This window comes from Typopeltis vanoorti, chromosome 3 (assembly GCF_054136105.1).
Source record: "Typopeltis vanoorti isolate ZY-2024b chromosome 3, IOZ_Tvanoo_1.0, whole genome shotgun sequence".
Lineage (NCBI taxonomy): Eukaryota > Metazoa > Arthropoda > Arachnida > Uropygi > Thelyphonidae > Typopeltis > Typopeltis vanoorti.
The window spans coordinates 39,715,129-39,733,656 of record NC_143551.1 but is presented as its reverse complement, the minus strand read 5'-3'; the positions used below and the strand labels follow the sequence as shown (position 1 = coordinate 39,733,656).

The 18,528-nt window shown below is 36.0% G+C and overlaps 1 protein-coding gene across 2 annotated transcripts in view; it reads right to left on the bottom strand.

Annotated features, from left to right (window-relative positions):
- Positions 1-18,528, bottom strand: part of LOC150108067 (multiple inositol polyphosphate phosphatase 1-like) — a 190,186-nt gene that overhangs the window by 21,986 nt on the left and 149,672 nt on the right. For both annotated transcript variants that reach the window (XM_090415573.1, XM_090415572.1), the window contains exon 8: positions 5,803-6,007. In XM_090415573.1, the coding sequence (XP_090271699.1) occupies positions 5,803-6,007 (205 nt within the window). The remainder of the gene's footprint in view (positions 1-5,802; positions 6,008-18,528) is intronic.

Sequence of the window (18,528 nt, the reverse complement as noted above, 5' to 3'; positions counted from 1 at the left end):
CAAAATTACTGTTATTAGTTAATCTGTTATATGTCAAGACTTCATATTATTATTATTCCTGACACCTCCAAGGAGTCCGAAGACATCGCGGGAGGACACCTACAACTGCCTCAACCACTACACCGAACCTCTATTACGAATCATCTCCATCAATGCCATCTACTGCCCACCACAACTAGTATTTTTTGTCTGTAAATTGCTTGTCTGGTATTTCTTTCTTCTAAGGCATTCCTTACTCTATCAATCCACCTGGATCTTGGTCTTACTCTAGGTCTTCTTTCTCCCAACCTTCCCTCTCTAATTCTGTTTAACTACCTTACCGGCCTGGACATGTATATACATCAACATTTACATAGATGCAAAATATCCATTGAAGTCTATATAACCTTAGGATATTATAGAAAAAATAATATGGATATGAAGCATATATTTTTGATATATCTGATCCATGTGGCTGGTAAAATCCCACCTGAGATTAGCTCTGCTAACACATTCTTGAATGTTAATAATGTCAGGTTCTTTCCTAATATCATCATTTTTAACATATTACTGCCAGTGATGTTCGGTCTTCTACTCTTTCTCAGAACTCATATCTGTCTTTGATCAAGTGTTTTATTTCTAACACAGCTCTCAGATCAATAAGTTAAAATCGATTTAAACACTGTCTTGTACAGCTAATTTGGTGTTTTGACTAAGTTCTTTCTTATTCCATATAAATTTCTTCAGATGACTAATTCTATTATCTATTTCCATATTTAATTTGCTTCCTTCACTAAAAACTGTGCTTAAATAAATGAAATGTTTTACATTCAAAATTAAGTGGATATTGAATACCACATTATTCAATATCCACATAATTTTGAATATTTTACTTCTCCGAAGTAAAGCCTGTTGGCTCTTATTTCAGTAAATGAAATGTTTTACTTCTTCTATAGGTTCTCATTCAGGATACAGTTCATGTTTTTAATGTTACTTTCTATTTTCATTTTCATAACAAATTTATTAGAGTAGTTATTCAGTTTAATCAGGGCATCCTACAGGCTTTTACTGGATTTCTTTAGAAATATAACATCTTCATAAAAGTAAAGAGCTTAGATGAACATTTCCAATTTTGATATCAGGCACAATATTGTAAAATCTCTCGCAATAAATATTTTATTAAATTTCTGAGATCGATTTTATAGAGGCTTCCGAATATATAGAAATTAGAAATTATAAAATTTCTAAATTATAAATTAGAAATTATAAAAATGAATGTTATACAGCTACTGTTAAAATGCATAAATTTATGTATACTGAAGTATATGTAAAATGGAAAGTAAGAGATTAACCCGGATTATAGCGATGACGAAGTAAAAACAAAATTTCGCAAGGTCATGTGAGTATAGAAATGTGTCCCCAAGAATGGAGGGAGCCGAATTGATGTCATCATGCTGGCGGGTAATCCTGGAAACTACATTAGAAGAACAAAGGATTAGTGATGATATAAAAGGGCTCTAGGCTCAAAGTTTTTTTAATCTCAAGACTTTGGTTCCAGGTATGTGACCCCAGAGGGGGGGGGGCATAATTTCTGATGATTTTCCTGTAGACGTGCTACGAGAACGTGGTTACCAGTTAGAAATCGCAGTGACTTCAGCGCAGTCATTAAACAAATTAATTTTTCTAAATTGCATAGTTTGAGAGTTAGTAACCTGTTTATCAGGGATAGACTAATAACAAAAGTCATTCACTAGCAGTGCAGACATAAAGATTATAAAGGATTAATAGTGAGGTCTATATTAAGCAGCAGTTTTATTTGAGTAAAGTAAAGTAAAAAAAAAAATTAAGCCTAAAGTGCATGTGTAAAATGAATAAAGGGTGTGGTTGATAGCAATGTAAAGTTGATGACAGAATATTGATAATAGAATAATTAAAATATTACACATGGTATTACACGTGGTATTAAACATGATATCAGAATTGAAGATGTTAATGTCAGCTCTTTGCTTTATGCGGACGATGTTATACTTCTAAATAAATCCACTACAAGTTTGGATGATTCCCTGACTAAACTGAATAACTGTTGTAATAGATATGGTATGAAGGTCAGCATTAAAAAGACAAAGACAATCAAAATAGGTAGAATCGTTGAAAATTTCAACTGTGTTGTAAACGGGAAACCTGTGGAACAAGTAAAACATTTCAGTTACTTAGGCATGATTTTTAGTGAAGATGGTAAATTAAATATGGAAATACACAACAGAATCAACAAAGCTGGTATGGTAGGAAGTCAATTGAATAAATTCATATGGAATAAGAGAGAAATTAGTCGGAACACTAAATTAGCTGTATACAAGACAGTTTTCAAACCAGTTTTAACTTATGGATCTGAGAGTTGGGTCACAAGTAAAACACTTGACCAAAGACTAGAGACCACAGATATGCGAGTCCTGAGAAAGATTAGAGGCGTGAACAGATGGTATCAATGGCAATATCATATTAAAAACGAGGATATTAGAAAAGAACTTGACATTGTCAGCATCCAGGAATGTGCAGAGCTAATCTCAGGTGGTATGGTCACTTAAACAGAATGGGCGAGGAAAGATTAGCAAAACAAGTGTTCTCTACCAGGCTGGCAGAAAAAACACCCAGAGGAAGACCAAGATATAGGTGGATTGATAAAGTACAAAATGCCTTAGACAATAGAAATATAAGATCTGATAATGTTGGAGTCTTGACAAGTAACAGACTGATTTGGAGGAAAATTGTAGATAGGAAGTTAGTAATGATGTAAATTTTCCATGTAGTACTATCATATCCTGTACACCCCTTGAGGGTACATGTCAGGAATTTGATGATGATGAAATATTACAAAGGAGCAGCTGCGACATTAAAATTTTTACAATGCTGTAGATAACATATATTTTTACAATGGTGCAGCCGTTAACTTTGACAATACCACTTTCATTCATAATGTGATTCATATAGATGATGAATAACAGTGGAGATAATGTACTCCCCCTTGTCTCACCTGATTTAATCTCAAACCATCTTTCTTTACCTTCTTCAATTCTAAGCGCTGACTTACAAATCAAATATAGACTAAGCTGCACGATATAATGCCCCATTTACACCATCACTTTGCAAAGAAATTTTGCTACCTTTCCCTCTCCAATTCTGTTTAACCACCATAGCATCCTGGACATGTATATACATCCACATTTACATGGATGCAAAATATCCATTGAAGTCTAAATAACATTAGGATATTATAGAAATGTAACTAATTGTAGTGTTTTGAACAGTTTTCCTCTTGGCACCTTGCTATATATCTTTTTCAGAACTATAAAACTTAAATACAGATCCTGTTATATCCCATGATTTTTCAACTATTTGTCTTAAAATGAAAATCTGATCCTGACAACCTCTATTTGGCCTGAACCCTGCTTGTTATTCTCCAAGCTTTCCACCTTCCACAATTCTTCTTACTTTTTTTCAGGTATGCTTGCATAATCTTACCAAGAACGTTCAATAAGGAAATTCCTCTGCAATTCTCACATTCAGTTTTATGCACAAAAACAAATCAGCTTAAATAACATAAATTATACATACATATTAGACTGGATGTAGCTTGTGTTCTCATCAAAGCAAGACCACCAAAAACCAACATATCCAACAGGGAATATAAATCTCTGCAGGAATTGAAGAAAAACAAAAAAATAGTAATCACCAAAGCGGATAAAGGTAATGCCACAACAGTACTTAACCAAAAGGATTAGACAGGTAAGCTTAATGCTCTACTATTAGATTGGACTACTTACTCCCTATTGAGTACAATCCCACCAACTCGCAAATTAGAAAACTCCACAGGCTCCTTAAGAAGGTCACTTCTTGGCCTGTAGAAGTCACTAACAAATTAAAACCATTTAACTCCATATCCCCCCCCCCCCGTATATATGGACTCCCAAAAATACATAAAGAAAATGTGCCATTACATCCCATAGTGGATGATGGCATTGATTCCCCCACATACAAATTAGCTAAACATTTGGCCAAAGCACTCACACAGTATACTGGCAACACACCACACCATCACACACAAAAAACTCAGCCCACTTCAAAGCCAGCATAGAAAACCTTACACTCCAACATACTGACATAATGGTCAGTTTTGATGTCTCCTCCTTATTCACAAATGTCCCACTCAAAGAAACCTTAGAGCTAATCCAAGCTAAATTTCCTCCCGATATCTCAGCCCTATTTCAGTTCACAATGAACCCAGGTTATTTCGTTTGGCAAGGAAAATTCTACAAACAAATAGAGGGGACAGCCATGAGTTCACCACTCTCCCCAGCCTTGGCTGGGGAGAGTGGTGAACTCATGGCTGTCCAACTTTCTTATGGAGACTTTCTTATGGAGACTTTTGAAGAAAAAGCCTTAAACTCTGCCTCACAAAAACCAACCACATGGCTTCGCTACGTTGATGATGTGTTCGCTGTTTGGCCACATGGTTCTGAAACACTCCTCTCCTTCCTAACACACTTAAACAACCAACACCCCAGAATCAAGTTCACCCTGGAAAAAAGAGAAAAACAACAGCCTCCCTTTCTTAGACACGCTAGTCACCCGCTAGCCTGATGGAACCTTGGTTTCTCGGTTTATAGAAAACCCACCCATACAGGCAAATACATTTACCAACAATCCCTCCCCCCTCACAACAATATGGAGTTAAGACACTACACAAGAGGGCTAAATTTATCTGTTCAGATGACAATGCCCTAACACAGAACTAAACCACATCCTCAACACTTTCTCAGCCAATGCTAACCCCCAAAAATATTCAAAAAATATTGAAACCAGTAAACCACAACCCCTTCCCCTTCACAATAAGGATTACTCTAAATCCATTACCATTCCCTACATCCAAAGCACCTCGTAAAAAATTACCAAAATCCTAAAAAAACATCACTTGACCTCGTGTTACAGACCATATAGAAAATTGGCATCCCTTATTCGCTCCACTAAAGACCAACCACTTCCCCTAGACCTACCTGGCGTTTACCAGGTCCCTTGCAGCTGTAAGCAGTCCTACTTTGGCCAAACAGGCAGGACAGCAAATATCAGAATTTTAGAACACAAGGACTACATCCGGTTTCACCAGTACAGCACTCTGGTCTTGCAGACCATGCTCTGGATACATGCCACAGAATATGGTGGAAGAAAGCCACGGTAATACACCATAGTAAATTCAAATTTGAAAGGCTATTCATGGAATCAGCCTCAGCCCTAAGAAACAGTCCTAACCTCAACAAATTTGGTTGCATGAGACTGCCCCAAATTTGGGAGACTCACATCAGAAGACCTTCAGCCCAACAGCCAAGAATACCTACATAGCCCACTAGGGGGACACCATCAGGACTTTTAGGAGAAACAATAGCTTCCTGCTTCATCCTCATTTACTGTGTGTAGTGCCTGCATGCACGTCTTTATTTTAAGTTCCTGTGAAGATGGCAATATATTTCCAATATATTGGAAATATAGATTAAAGTTTAATTTAATTTATATCCTGTGTATGTTGTAAATTCCTTAAATTATTTAATAAGCATAAATTATACACTTCAGTTTTTTTTTAATACCTCAAATTTTATTTTCTTGTAGTGAACCAATGTAAACAGAATTATTATAAATAACTGTATCAGGATAGGCATAAATCTGCATTTGTTTCATAAAAAATTTCTTCTCATGCATAGTTTGGATGTTTGTGTGTGTGTATGTGAGAGTGAGTGAGAGAGCAATCAAAATGATATAAACATTTTAACATACCTCATACCATTTACTATGAAATTAACAACAGGGCAGGCCTGTTCATAATTTCTTGAATTTGCATAACCGTCTTTATAATAGTCATCCAAGTCATCTGCATATTCAAAGACTTTAAGTTCATCATTGCTAAACACAGCACACCATGGACTTTTATCAAACAAGGCGTATTCAAATCGACAGGTTCTGTACATGAGATCTATATCACCTGGAAAGAATAAGTTGACAAAGTTATACTGAACAGCAATTAACTTATGCAAATTTCTTTGTATAGTGTGGTATCAGAGCTGGACAAGCGACAACGCTTAAAAACTTTTGAAAACCACCATTTAGTGCATTGTACAGCTCTGGTTTAAACAGCATGCAAAGAAGTAGAAGCAGATTCAGGCAAGAGGTGAAAATGAATAAATCTAGTCAGAAAATTTCTATGCATTTTCCATCAAGAGCATTTTAGTACAGATATTCATGGACTACTAATGTTAAACATATATATTATCATAGGTATTACAAAAGGGGGTGCCTGTAAATGTCATCTTTTATATTTCATCTATCATGGCCATTTGGTTGGTTAATAACCTCTCATGGCCAAGTAAAATGGTGTTTCATAGAAATCTAATGAATGCTCTGATAGGACAGTTACTCTTATCTCCATGTCTGCTATGTCTATTGTGTGTATTCTCTTGTTAGTTTGTCTGTTCTTGAGGAATGAAAAATTTTAGATGAAAATCCTGGGTTTCCAGGAGGAAACCAAAACTTTTCATCTCAACAACTCTGCTTATATAAGATCAGTTAACTCACCTTCAATTGAGAAGGCCAGATAAAGGTTCTGCACATCCTAGACAGGATTTGAGCTTGGGTCTTTTCAACCAAAGAGAAATGTTGCTCTTTGGTTGGAAAGAGCAACATCAATACTGACCAAGCTATTGATGTAATGTCTGTAGATGTAAAACATCACAATAGTCATAAAGAAAGCCTTTATTATCAACTATTTATGAAATGTAACAGGCATCTGTTCCTATGATCATATTTTATAAAACTATATTTTAATTCTACTAACCTAAATTCACAGAATAGTACAGAATGCAAAAAATTATGCTTATAGTGTTTTCTCAATTATCTGACCCTCGATTAACTGAATCTTGAATGGGGGTTAGTATGTCAAACGACTTCTGGTACAGTAAAGTGTAACTGTACCTTTAGTTATCTGACCTCTCAAATATCCGAATGACACATTGCTTTCTGCTGTGATTGGATATATGAGGGATCAGTGTATATAATGCACATCATTACATATATATGTAGGAATTGTTTTGGAAGCAAAATAATGAATGCATATTGCTGTATAACTATATCATTTCATTCACATTATGCAATATTAGTTAGTTAAGCCATTTAATTGAGTTTTCTAAATTTAAATTATCATTTAAAGCAAAGTAAAGGAAAGTATTTCAGATTGCAAACTCCTTCAAACGGAACTATTCAATTATATTTATTTCTACTTTTCTTTCTTCCTTCTTTTTCTCATCATTACTGTTGTTGTACATCATCAATTTCCTGATATGTAACATCAGTGGGTGTATAGGATACTATGACAATGCTACAAGATTAAATTAATTAATTAATATGATATTTGTCTTTTCTTTTCTTCTTAAAATTCAGTTTTTGTAACTAAAATAGATCAGGATAATGAAGGGTTTTTTTAATTAGCCATTGTAAATTTAAAAAAAAACTTGTACCAACTAGTTTTACTCACACCCAACTGGTGGCTTCTTCAGAGTTTATAAAAAAGTATATACGAGGTAGTATCAAAAAGTTTCGAGACTAGGTTTGTAACACACCAACAGATGGCAGCATAAGGCTGCACGCACAGTCACAGGGAGCACCTACCTTCATAAGTCAGTGTGCCAAAAGACATTGTCCTGTGTACATTGGGAGCTGTGCAACTGATGCTATTCTGACCACCTGCGTTACCACATCTGCGATTTCATCATGGACAGCAAGTTAGAACAAAGAGCAAACGTGAAATTCTGCATGAAACTGGGCAAATCTGCCACATAGATGTTTAACATGATTCGGCAAGTTTACGGCGATGCTGCAATGAGTTGTTCAAGGTGTTTTGAGTAGCACGCATGCTTCAAGAGCGGAAGACCTTCAACGAGCTCAACCCCCAAAAATGGCGAAACCATTCGGCAACTTGTGCATGAGGATCGTCGGAGAACACTCCACAACATTGCTGCCATTGCCAGTGTATCATACGGAACTCCAGGCAATCCTCACATGTGATTTGAACATGCACCGTGTTGCTGCCAAGTTCGTCCCCAGGCTGCTGACCCAGGAGCAGAAGGAACACCGCATCGAAGTCTGTCAAGACCTCCATCAGCATGCCGCGAATGACCCATCCTTCATGTCGAGGATCGTTACAGGTGACGAAACTTGGGTGTACGAGTACGACCCTGAGACGAAGCAACAGTCATCACAGTGGAAGAGCCCATCATCTCCGCAACTGAAAATGGCGAGGCAAGTCCGCAGCTCGACCAAGTGCATACTCATCGTCTTTTTCGACATTTGCAGCATTGTGCATCGAGAATTCATCCTCAGGGACCAGACCGTCAATGGCAGGTTCTACTGCCAGGTTTTAAGGCGTCTGAGGGAGGACATTTGCTGAAAGCAACCGGATCTGTGGCGTGTAAAAAACTGGATGCTCCATGACAACAATGCACCCTGTCACCGAGCTCTCCTCACACGCGAGTTTCTCGCCAGAAACAACATGATCTCACTTCCACACCCACCCCACTCACCAGATTTGGCTCCTGAAGACTTCGCCCTCTTCCTGAAGATGAAGATCCAGCTCAAAAGGTCACTGTTTTGACACCATTGCGGAGATCCAGCACGAATTGCAGAAGGTGCTTGACATGCTTCGAAAAGAAGACTTCCAGGACACATTCCAGAAGTGGCAAGAACGCTGGGAGCGCTGTATAGATATGCAATTCAAAATTGCATATCTATACAGCGATATAATACTATTTTGAAGGTGATAGTGTGTAAACGTAAATAAATAAAGTAATTTCTTGTGAACAGAGCTAGTCTTGAAACTTTTTGATACCACCTCATATGTGTTGTTCAATGCTGAAAAACCATTATATTGGAAATGAAGAAATTAATTCTCTACAAGAATGCCGAGTCACACAGCATGTGTCACCTGTCATCCAGTAAAAATTAAAGATAATTGTTCATAAAATCTGAACTCTGACATGTCAAAAGATCTAGTGAGAGATTTCCAGATGTCATTCATACAAGTCTGGTTAAGAGACCCATGTGAATGGACAATCATCACAGATCCTTTAAGAGTAAACATTTTCTTTTAAACATGGCACAGTGGAAACATCACAGTCCACTCTATGGTTACTGAGTCAGATCATGGCTAGTAGTTGAAGTATGTTCGGCCTGACCAGATCTTTCCTTTCTTTTGTGTTTAACATCTTCAACATATTGTTCCTTCTTTCTCACCTCAAAACTATGGCTTGTCTGCCCTTTGTAGGTCAAACCACATGTGGTATCCTACAGACTCCTTAATATTTGTAAAAGGATTGAATCTCTGTGCTGTCCTTAGATCTGAAAAGGCATGAATGATTTGAATCAGCTTGAAAGTCACACTGATGTTATGATCCTTGAAAAGAGCAGCAATCTTAACAGAAAGATCGCCAATATATGGAATGATGATTGAATCTCTGTGCTAGATATTCTAATTATGGAGAGAGTGGTGGTTTGAAAATAAAATCTTGTTAACTGTTAGTCTTCATTTTGTTAAAGAGAAACCTGCTCAATTCTTGAAAGTATGGATAATGCCTAGCTTTTGAGAAGAATGTTGAGAGAACAAAGCAGGAGGTGTCCAGTGTGAGTAAGCTTACAATATACCTACAAAAGTCACACCGCTACTGAATTTCTTTATGAGGACATCTAGGAAAAGGATTCATTTCAAATTATGGAGACTACAACCATGTTAGAAATGATTATTTTAATTTTCTGACATTTCGACCTTCATATTAAGGTCATCATCTGGAGCATACACACACACACACACACATATATATATACAGAGAAAAGCTACATTACATTTCACACAGTATGTCAAAGAGACAATGATCTGATTAACGATTCTACTGGACGACTGACCTCTAATAGAAAAATAAATAAATAAATAAAATAAAATAACTACATCAAAGCTATATTCTATTTATGACAATATCAGAGAACATATAGATAGTTTTTAACAGCAAAAGTGATGTCTTAATTTAACATGAGAAATGCTATATTAGAGTTAAGATCCTGGATTCTAACATGGTTGTAGTCTCCATAATTTGTCTGAAATGAATGCTGATCACTGTGTAACACTAAAGGAAAGGATCTGGGAAAGGGAGTTTGCCATCCTTTTCTGGTTCTAATGTAAAATTAATCAAGGATTTAAATGAAGTAAGAGAGTGAAGAAACACCTATAGATCTGGGAGGTTAAGCTTCCAAATAATGAAGCTATCATCTATATGTCACCACCAAATGGCTGGTTTCAAGGTAATTTGGAGCTAGAAAAAGTTTTTCAAAATTCTCTATGAAGAGATCAGCAGATGAAGGAGAAAGAGGATACAGTAGTCCCTCCCTTATTCATGAGAATATGTTCTAAGACACTGGTGCCGTAGCTAGAGCTTTTGCCACCCAGGGCGGTCCCTGAGTTTGCCACCCGTCTCAATACACACCAAAATACTACAAAAAGTCAAAACAACATATAGGGAAATAAATTAAAACACTAAGTTTATTTTTGAAGGAAAACTTGAATTCCAACATTCTAAAACGTTATTTTTCTGGGACACGGTCAACTGGGTGACAGACGGACAACTGAATGACGGTCAACTGGGCGATGGCCAAATGGGCGACGGAATAAAAGATCAAATATGCAATTCTATTCTGTTGATCTATTACCAGGTAAAAATGAGTTAAAAGAACAGTATAAACAAAAAAATTGAAAAATCTTGCTTATAATTAAGTTTATTTAAGTTTATTGTGTAGAATTACGAATTATATTGAAGCTATATTGAAATTTCAGTATAAACATAAAATTTTAAAAATCTTGCTTATAATTAAGTTTATTTTTATTGTCTGAAGTATTTCTTAGCTTCACTGCGTAAGGTGTCTTGTTTGGCAATTTATCATTTGGTCATTTTGTGTGCTGTTATTTAGTTTAATAAGCATTTGCAAGATGTTTTAAAAGAGGTAAACCGTGAGTAGACATATCAGTACACAATAAATAATGAAAAAAAACTCACGTAGAAAGATTATTAGTATAATTTTCGCCTGTGTGTCACAGGCATCTTCAGTATATTAAGCTCAAAATTAAAGACTAACTGACAATTCCAAAAAGCGCCACCTAAGTAGCTGGTGTAAGATAACTAAAAAGGTCAATAACTTTCCTAAAAAAAAAAAAAAATAAAAAAAAAAAAAAAAAAAAAAAAAAATTAATACAATAAAAAGTTAGGAAAGATTAGCTGATTTGTAAAGTACTAGCTCCCATAAAGGGGATAGACGTAAGCCGTCGGATCTGTTTAAGTTAGGAGAATGAAGTAGAGTTTCACATGTTTCTTTATAAAGGCGTTCCATGAGAAACTGACTTTTGTGAAGAACTTTTGTCTTTCTCCAATGAACTCTGTGTCTAGTGAAGATGGCATGTTCAGAAAGTCCAGACTTTTCAGGTTTAAAGTATTCAATATAAGATTGGTGTTCTTCTAGCCGAATAGAGGCAGATCTTCCCATTTGTCCGAAATAAGATAATCCACAAGAGCACGGAATCTGGTAGACACCTGGAAAAAAACAATATTAAAACCACTGAATATTTTAAATATTCAGTTTTAAAACCACTGAATATTTTTGTTGCCTTTCGACCGTTTAGAAAAATCTCCACCTTTCTCACTTCTCCTAAGGACAAGCTTCCACATCTTAATCATCCAGGTGTCTACCAGATTCCATGCTCTTGTGGATTATCTTATTTCGGACAAACGGGAAGATCTGCCTCTATTCGGCTAGAAGAACACCAATCTTATATTGAATACTTTAAACCTGAAAAGTCTGGACTTTCTGAACATGCCATCTTCACTAGACACAGAGTTCATTGGAGAAAGACAAGAGTTCTTCACAAAAGTCAGTTTCTCATGGAACGCCTTTATAAAGAAACATGTGAAACTATACTTCATTCTCCTAACTTAAACAGATCCGACGGCTTACGTCTATCCCCTTTATGGGAGATAGTACTTCACAAATCAGCTAATCTTTCCTAACTTTTTATTGTATTAATTTTTTTTTTTTTTTAGGAAAGTTATTGACCTTTTTAGTTATCTTACACCAGCTGCTTAGGTGGCGCTTTTTGGAATTGTCAGTTAGTGTTTAATTTTGAGCTTAATGTACTGAAGATGCCTGTGACACACAGGCGAAAATTATACTAATAAATAATCTTTCTACGCGAGTTTTTTCCGTTATTTATTGTGTACCATTTGCAAGATATTTTGACTTATATTAAACAGTAAGACTAGTTGTTTGTTTGTTTATCGTTTCTGATATTTGTGTCAACGTTACAGTTACCACGTGCAAAGAACAAGTTTCAGTAAATAAAAGGTATGTATTCAAAATTTGTAATCTAAAACACCCTCTTCAGCTACTCCAGTTCAAACTATGCAGTGGTGGCAGGCCCCGCAGAACCAACACATCATAGTATGTATGGCACAGCCAACATACTTGACATTGCTATCCTACAAAATATTAAGCTACAGTACAGCCTAGACTCTTTAAACGAGCTGACATCCGATCACAATCCAATCCTGCTCCAGCTGGGAAAGCAAGAACAACGCTGCCTCCTCCCACTCCTTCATCTCATGGAAAAAACTACCAGAAGTACTATCGGAACACGAAACTGTCCTCACATCATATCCATAAAAGAATTTGAAAATGCTGTCAAAAGCCTGACTCAGCAAATCAACACAGCCATAAAGGTTGTCACCTCTACCAAAACCACTCTTAAGACTACCTGAAGACATCATGGATTTAATTAGGGACAAAAACAAAGCAAGGAAAAGGTACCACAACACCCATGTACCTCATGACAAAAAGATCCTCAATAAACTGAACAATGAAGTTAGAGGAGTACTTAAAGCTCACAGGAACGAAACATGGGAAGCCAAACTAGCCTCTATATCACCCGGCGAACACTCCATCTGGAACATATTAAGAAGCCTCATAAACAAAAACAAATCTCTTCCCCCACTCAAGTCAGACAGGGGCCTAGTACACACGGACGCAGAAAAAACTGAAGAGATAGCAAAGAACCTAGAAAAACAGTGGAGCCCTACATACGACAACTTGGACATCAAGCATGTCTATAAAATCCACTTCCATGTCAGACATGCACTAAAACTCACCGACACCTGCAAACATTTCACCAGCGAAAATCTATGAAGTTCTAAAGAAGCTAAAGAATAAAAAAGTCCCATGCCCAGATGGCATAACAAATAGAATAATTAAACTGCTGCCCCGAAGAGCTGTCATACATCTCACCACCATAATCAATGCCATGTTCTGATTTAACTATTTCCCCAGCTATTGGAAAGTCGCAGATGTGGTCCCAGTGCATAAAACAGGTAAAGATCCACACCTGCCTGAAAGCTATCGACCCATCAGACTAATCTCAAACTTAGGCAAAATTGCAGAAAAAATCATCCTCTCCAAACTTCAAGCCTCAGTAAACGAGTTAAATATCCTTCCAAAGGAACAATTTGGCTTTCAACAACATCACAGTACTACTCAACAGATTCATAGGATAATTAAGTACATCACCACCGGCTAAAATTGGCACCGGTACACTGGAGCAGTTTTCCTCGACATAGCAAAGCTTTTGATAAGATATGGCACTTTGGATTACTACACAAACTCATCTCAGCAGGCATACCATCAAGAATCGTCCACCTAATTAAATCTTACCTCCAGGACAGACACATACAAGTCAAAATAAATGGAACAGTTTCAAGTCAGCGACGGATCTCTGCGGGAATTCCCCAAGGTTCCCTGCTGGCACCGATCTTATTCTTGATATATATGTCAGACATCCCACACAACCCGTCATCCATCTTAGCACTCTATGCGGATGACACAGCAGTACTTGCCAGATCTCTACAACCACATCTCGTTACTAAAAAAACTGCAAGAAAACCTACTAAAACTAGAACAATGATGGAGATTACAAGTGAATTCCCAAAAGAGTATAGCGATACTTTTCACCAGAAGATTGGCAACTCCCAAGGGGGACCTTTATCTATTCAACACCAAAATCCTCTGGCAAACAGAAACAAAGTATCTTGGAGTAATTCTAGACAAAAGATTAACGTTCAACCCACACATCAAAGCCTTATGGCGAAAGCATCTAAAACCATCGCACAACTTGACCCTCTAATAAACAGAAAAAGCAAGCTTAGCTTGCTTTTTAGAATCAAAGTACTCCTCTACCTGCTGACGATCCGTCCCATAATAACATATACATCTCCAGCCTGGAGCTACACATCCAACACCAACATCCTCAGGCTGCAGAGAGTGCAGAATAAGTGTTTGCACATAATCATGGATGCACCGCGGTTTGTGAGAAACGTCCAACTGCATAAAGATACTAACATCCCTTACATCTACTCCTTCCTACCAACTACAGTGGAAAAATTCTTCTCAAATATCTCTACACACCCCAACGATCTAGTTAACACGTTCGCTGCCAACTATGAGTATACTCATAGTTGGTAAACCAGCTACACAAGCCAGCTACTAGTATACTTGTATGACGCTTACCGCCGGCAACGAGATTACCATACTGACCTTGAAGAAGTGAAATTGCTCGGCTTGTGGAGCTAGCATCAAAACTGTGTATTCTCATAGATGGTATATGCTCTGCATATACCATCTATGAGATGGTATATGCAGAGCAAGCCAACTACGAGTTTACTCGTATGACGCTGACCGCCGGCAACGAGAGTACCGTACTGACCTTGAAGAAGTGAAATTGCTCGGCTTGTGGAGCTAGCATCAAAACTGTGTATTCTCATAGATGGTATATGCTCTGCATATACCATCTATGAGATGGTATATGCAGAGCAAGCCAACTACGAGTTTACTCGTATGACGCTGACCGCCGGCAACGAGAGTACCGTACTGACCTTGAAGAAGTGAAATTGCTCGGCGTACGGGAACAGACTATGCTGAAGTAGCGTGCCAGCGACTATGATGAAACTGACCTCTTCAAATACAAGAGGCCAAAAGCCATCCTAAATACTAGCAACAACAATTAATCTCCGTGCCCCCCCAGGGTGAGCTTACAGCTCATAAATCTTTCCTTCAATTCGTCCTCCTTATCAGACAATGGGGAATAAAAAGCATTTTGCTTCACCCTTCTGGCCAGTGATGTTATGTTATGTTATAATCTTAATTGTACACTAAATTGTATACGTGACATCTAAATTAATTTAAATAAATTTCAAACTCTTGATTATCTCTCAAATGAAACAAATTGCTAAGTACAATTATATAGAAGTATAGAAATATTTCACTATTGATATGAATTTTTTCAGTACTATTTTTCAAATAGTACTGAAAAAATTCTTAATTATATCAATATTGAAAACTTTTTTTTAATTTTATTTTTATATTTATATTTCTTGTTTCTATTTTTCAGAAATGGATAATTCAAGAATATTAAGTCAAATAGACAAGGAAAAATATGCTTGGAATGGGTATCTTTATGTTAAAGACAAGATTGATAAGAAAGGTTCAATTCAATTTTGGCGATGTGAAAATAAAAACAAAGGATGCAAAGGTAGAATCTGGACACGTGTCAGTGATGGATCAATAATTTCTGAAAAACAGGAACACACATGTAGCAGTTCTGGAAATGTGGCCAGAGTAATAACGCAAGAAGTTAGTACAACAGCCAAAAAATTAGCGGATACGACAATGAGCAACCCATCACAAATCAGAACTCAAGTTCTACAAAATGTTTCTTCTGCAGTAGAAGGAATGCTTCCAAATCATAGCAGTCTGTGCAGAAATATTCAAAGAAGAAGATTAAACAATTTAAAAGCCCCAATTAATCCTGATTCTAGGGAAACAATTATTCCTGAAGAATACTTAAATTATGAATTCAGTCCATCACAATTTGAACATTTTTTTATTGGCTGATTCTGGATCAGAACAGGTTGACCCCATGAGAATATTAATTTTTGGTTGTGAAAGCCATGCAGTGTGGAGCCAAAGCATGAATGAATTATTTATGGATGGCACATTTTTACTTTCTCCCCCTCATTTTGCTCAAATTTTTGTTATTTTGACTAGAAAGGATGGAGGTCTTGTTTTTTCTGTTTTATATTGTTTATTACCTAATAAGACTCTTGAAACATACACAAAATTATTCTATATGATACATGAAATGTGGCCATTATTAGATCCCGAAAATATAAATGTTGATTTTGAAATTGCCATTCATCAAGCGTACGTATAGTATTTACACAAGCTAACATAAATGGTTGCTTTTTTCATCTCGCACAAAATCTTCATAAGCATTTAGCTTCATGCAGTCTTTTAACCAGATATAATTCTAATGCACAATTCGCTTTAAATTCAAAAATGATCACTTCACTTGCTTTTGTTCCAGAACAAGATATTATTTAAGCTATTTCTGAAATTGAGAATTCGTAAACCAATTTTAGAATGGTTTACGAACACATATATAGGTCGTCTAAGGAATAACAGAACCAGGCCTCCACCAATTTTTCCAACAAAGGTTTCCGAATTCTCAATTTCAGAAATAGCTTAAATAATATCTTGTTCTGAAACAAAAGCAAGCGAAGTGATCATTTTTGAATTTAAAGCGAATTGTGCATTAGAATTATATCTGGTTAAAAGACTGCATGAAGCTAAATGCTTATGAAGATTTTGTGCGAGATGACCATTTATTTCAGAAATAGCTTAAATAATATCTTGTTCTGGAACAAGTTTGGTCTGTGTATCAAAGAACAATAACTGGAAGCGATAGAACAAATAATCTTGCGGAAGCCTGTCATCGAAAACTGCAATTGAGCTTTGGCAGCAGCGCAAGTCATCCAAATTTATGGATTTTTATAAATGGACTACAAAAAATTCAAAAAACATATGTTGATTATGAAAGAGCAGTAGCAGGTTTTCAACATGAGCACAAACGTAGACGTTACGATGAAGCTGATCAAAGAATTTTGAAAAAAAGTTTACAATAAGGAAAATATAATAGAATATTTATGTGGTATTGCATATAACTATAATATGAATTAATAAATTCAAAAAAAATTGTCTGGAATTTCATATCTTTTTTGTTTTATTGTATATATGTAACATTTGTAAATATGTTTGTTAATTACAAAATAATATTAATAAATGAATTAAAACAAAACTATATTTTTTCTTTATTTTAATACTGTGCAATTATACCTTTTCATTTTTAAATCATTTTCGGACCATTCTTTTTAACCATCTCTTTCTTAAACGATCCTACAAATTTTGATATATGATATAAATGAAAATATATAATATAAATATTTATTAACTAGCTGACTCATTTTTTTGTATGAGAAATTTCAATATAACTTCTATACAATTCGTAATTCTACACAATAAAAATAAACTTAATTATAAGTGAGATTTTTCAAATTTTATGTTTAACTCATTTCTCAAAAAAATATTATTTAAATTTACCTGATAACAGATCAACAGAATAGAATTGCATATTTGATCTTTTATTCCGTTGCCCAGTCGCTGTTGTCCAGTACCCATTTTTCTTGTTTTTCCGTTAGCAAAATCGTCGAAGTCTATCTCATCACTCAATTGCTGTTCTATACAGTATGGCAAGATTTCTTAAATGCAAAGTGGCACCCGGGGAAGACCCCCCCCCACAAGCTAAGCCACTGTAAGACACCTAACGACCACCTGCATTTCTCCTCATTACATCATATTTCACAGAAATTGAGAATTATACATATGCTGAAGAACAGGACGATCTCTATTATAAAAGATGAAAGAATATTAACAGAAGAATTAGATTTTATTCTCCAAATATTAACCAGCAATGGATATCCTAAAAAAATAACAAAAAGAATACTATTCTCCAATCCCTTTCCACAGCAAATCCAGAACATTCATTACAGGACTTCAATTTCCATTCCTTTTGTTGGCATACTTTCACAAAACACTGCCAATCTCCTAAAGGTCTCACGACATTAGAGTAGCCTTCAAACTGATTAGGACAGTATGGAATATAGAAAGCATTTTTGGTCTTGCACTACGTGCAGGGTCAGCTAGACCTGCAACACTTGCAGGTGCAAACTTGACTTGTTTGTCTGTTTGCTTACTTGTTTGGGAAATGGAGTAAAACCAGGTTTAAAATAGCTTGGTATTTTTAACAAGTACGGAATATGTTACGTTCAATTAAAGACCACAATGCTTTCAATAAACACCTTGGAGCTTACAATATCCCATGTTCTTGTGGCCTTAATTACATTGGACAAACTTGAAGAAGGAGCACATCGGAGACGTCAACAACAACAGAGAGGACAGTTCAGGATTGCTGTTCCATTTTTCCAACATTCATCACAACATTGAATGGGATAGAAGTTCTATGCTATACATAGAAGA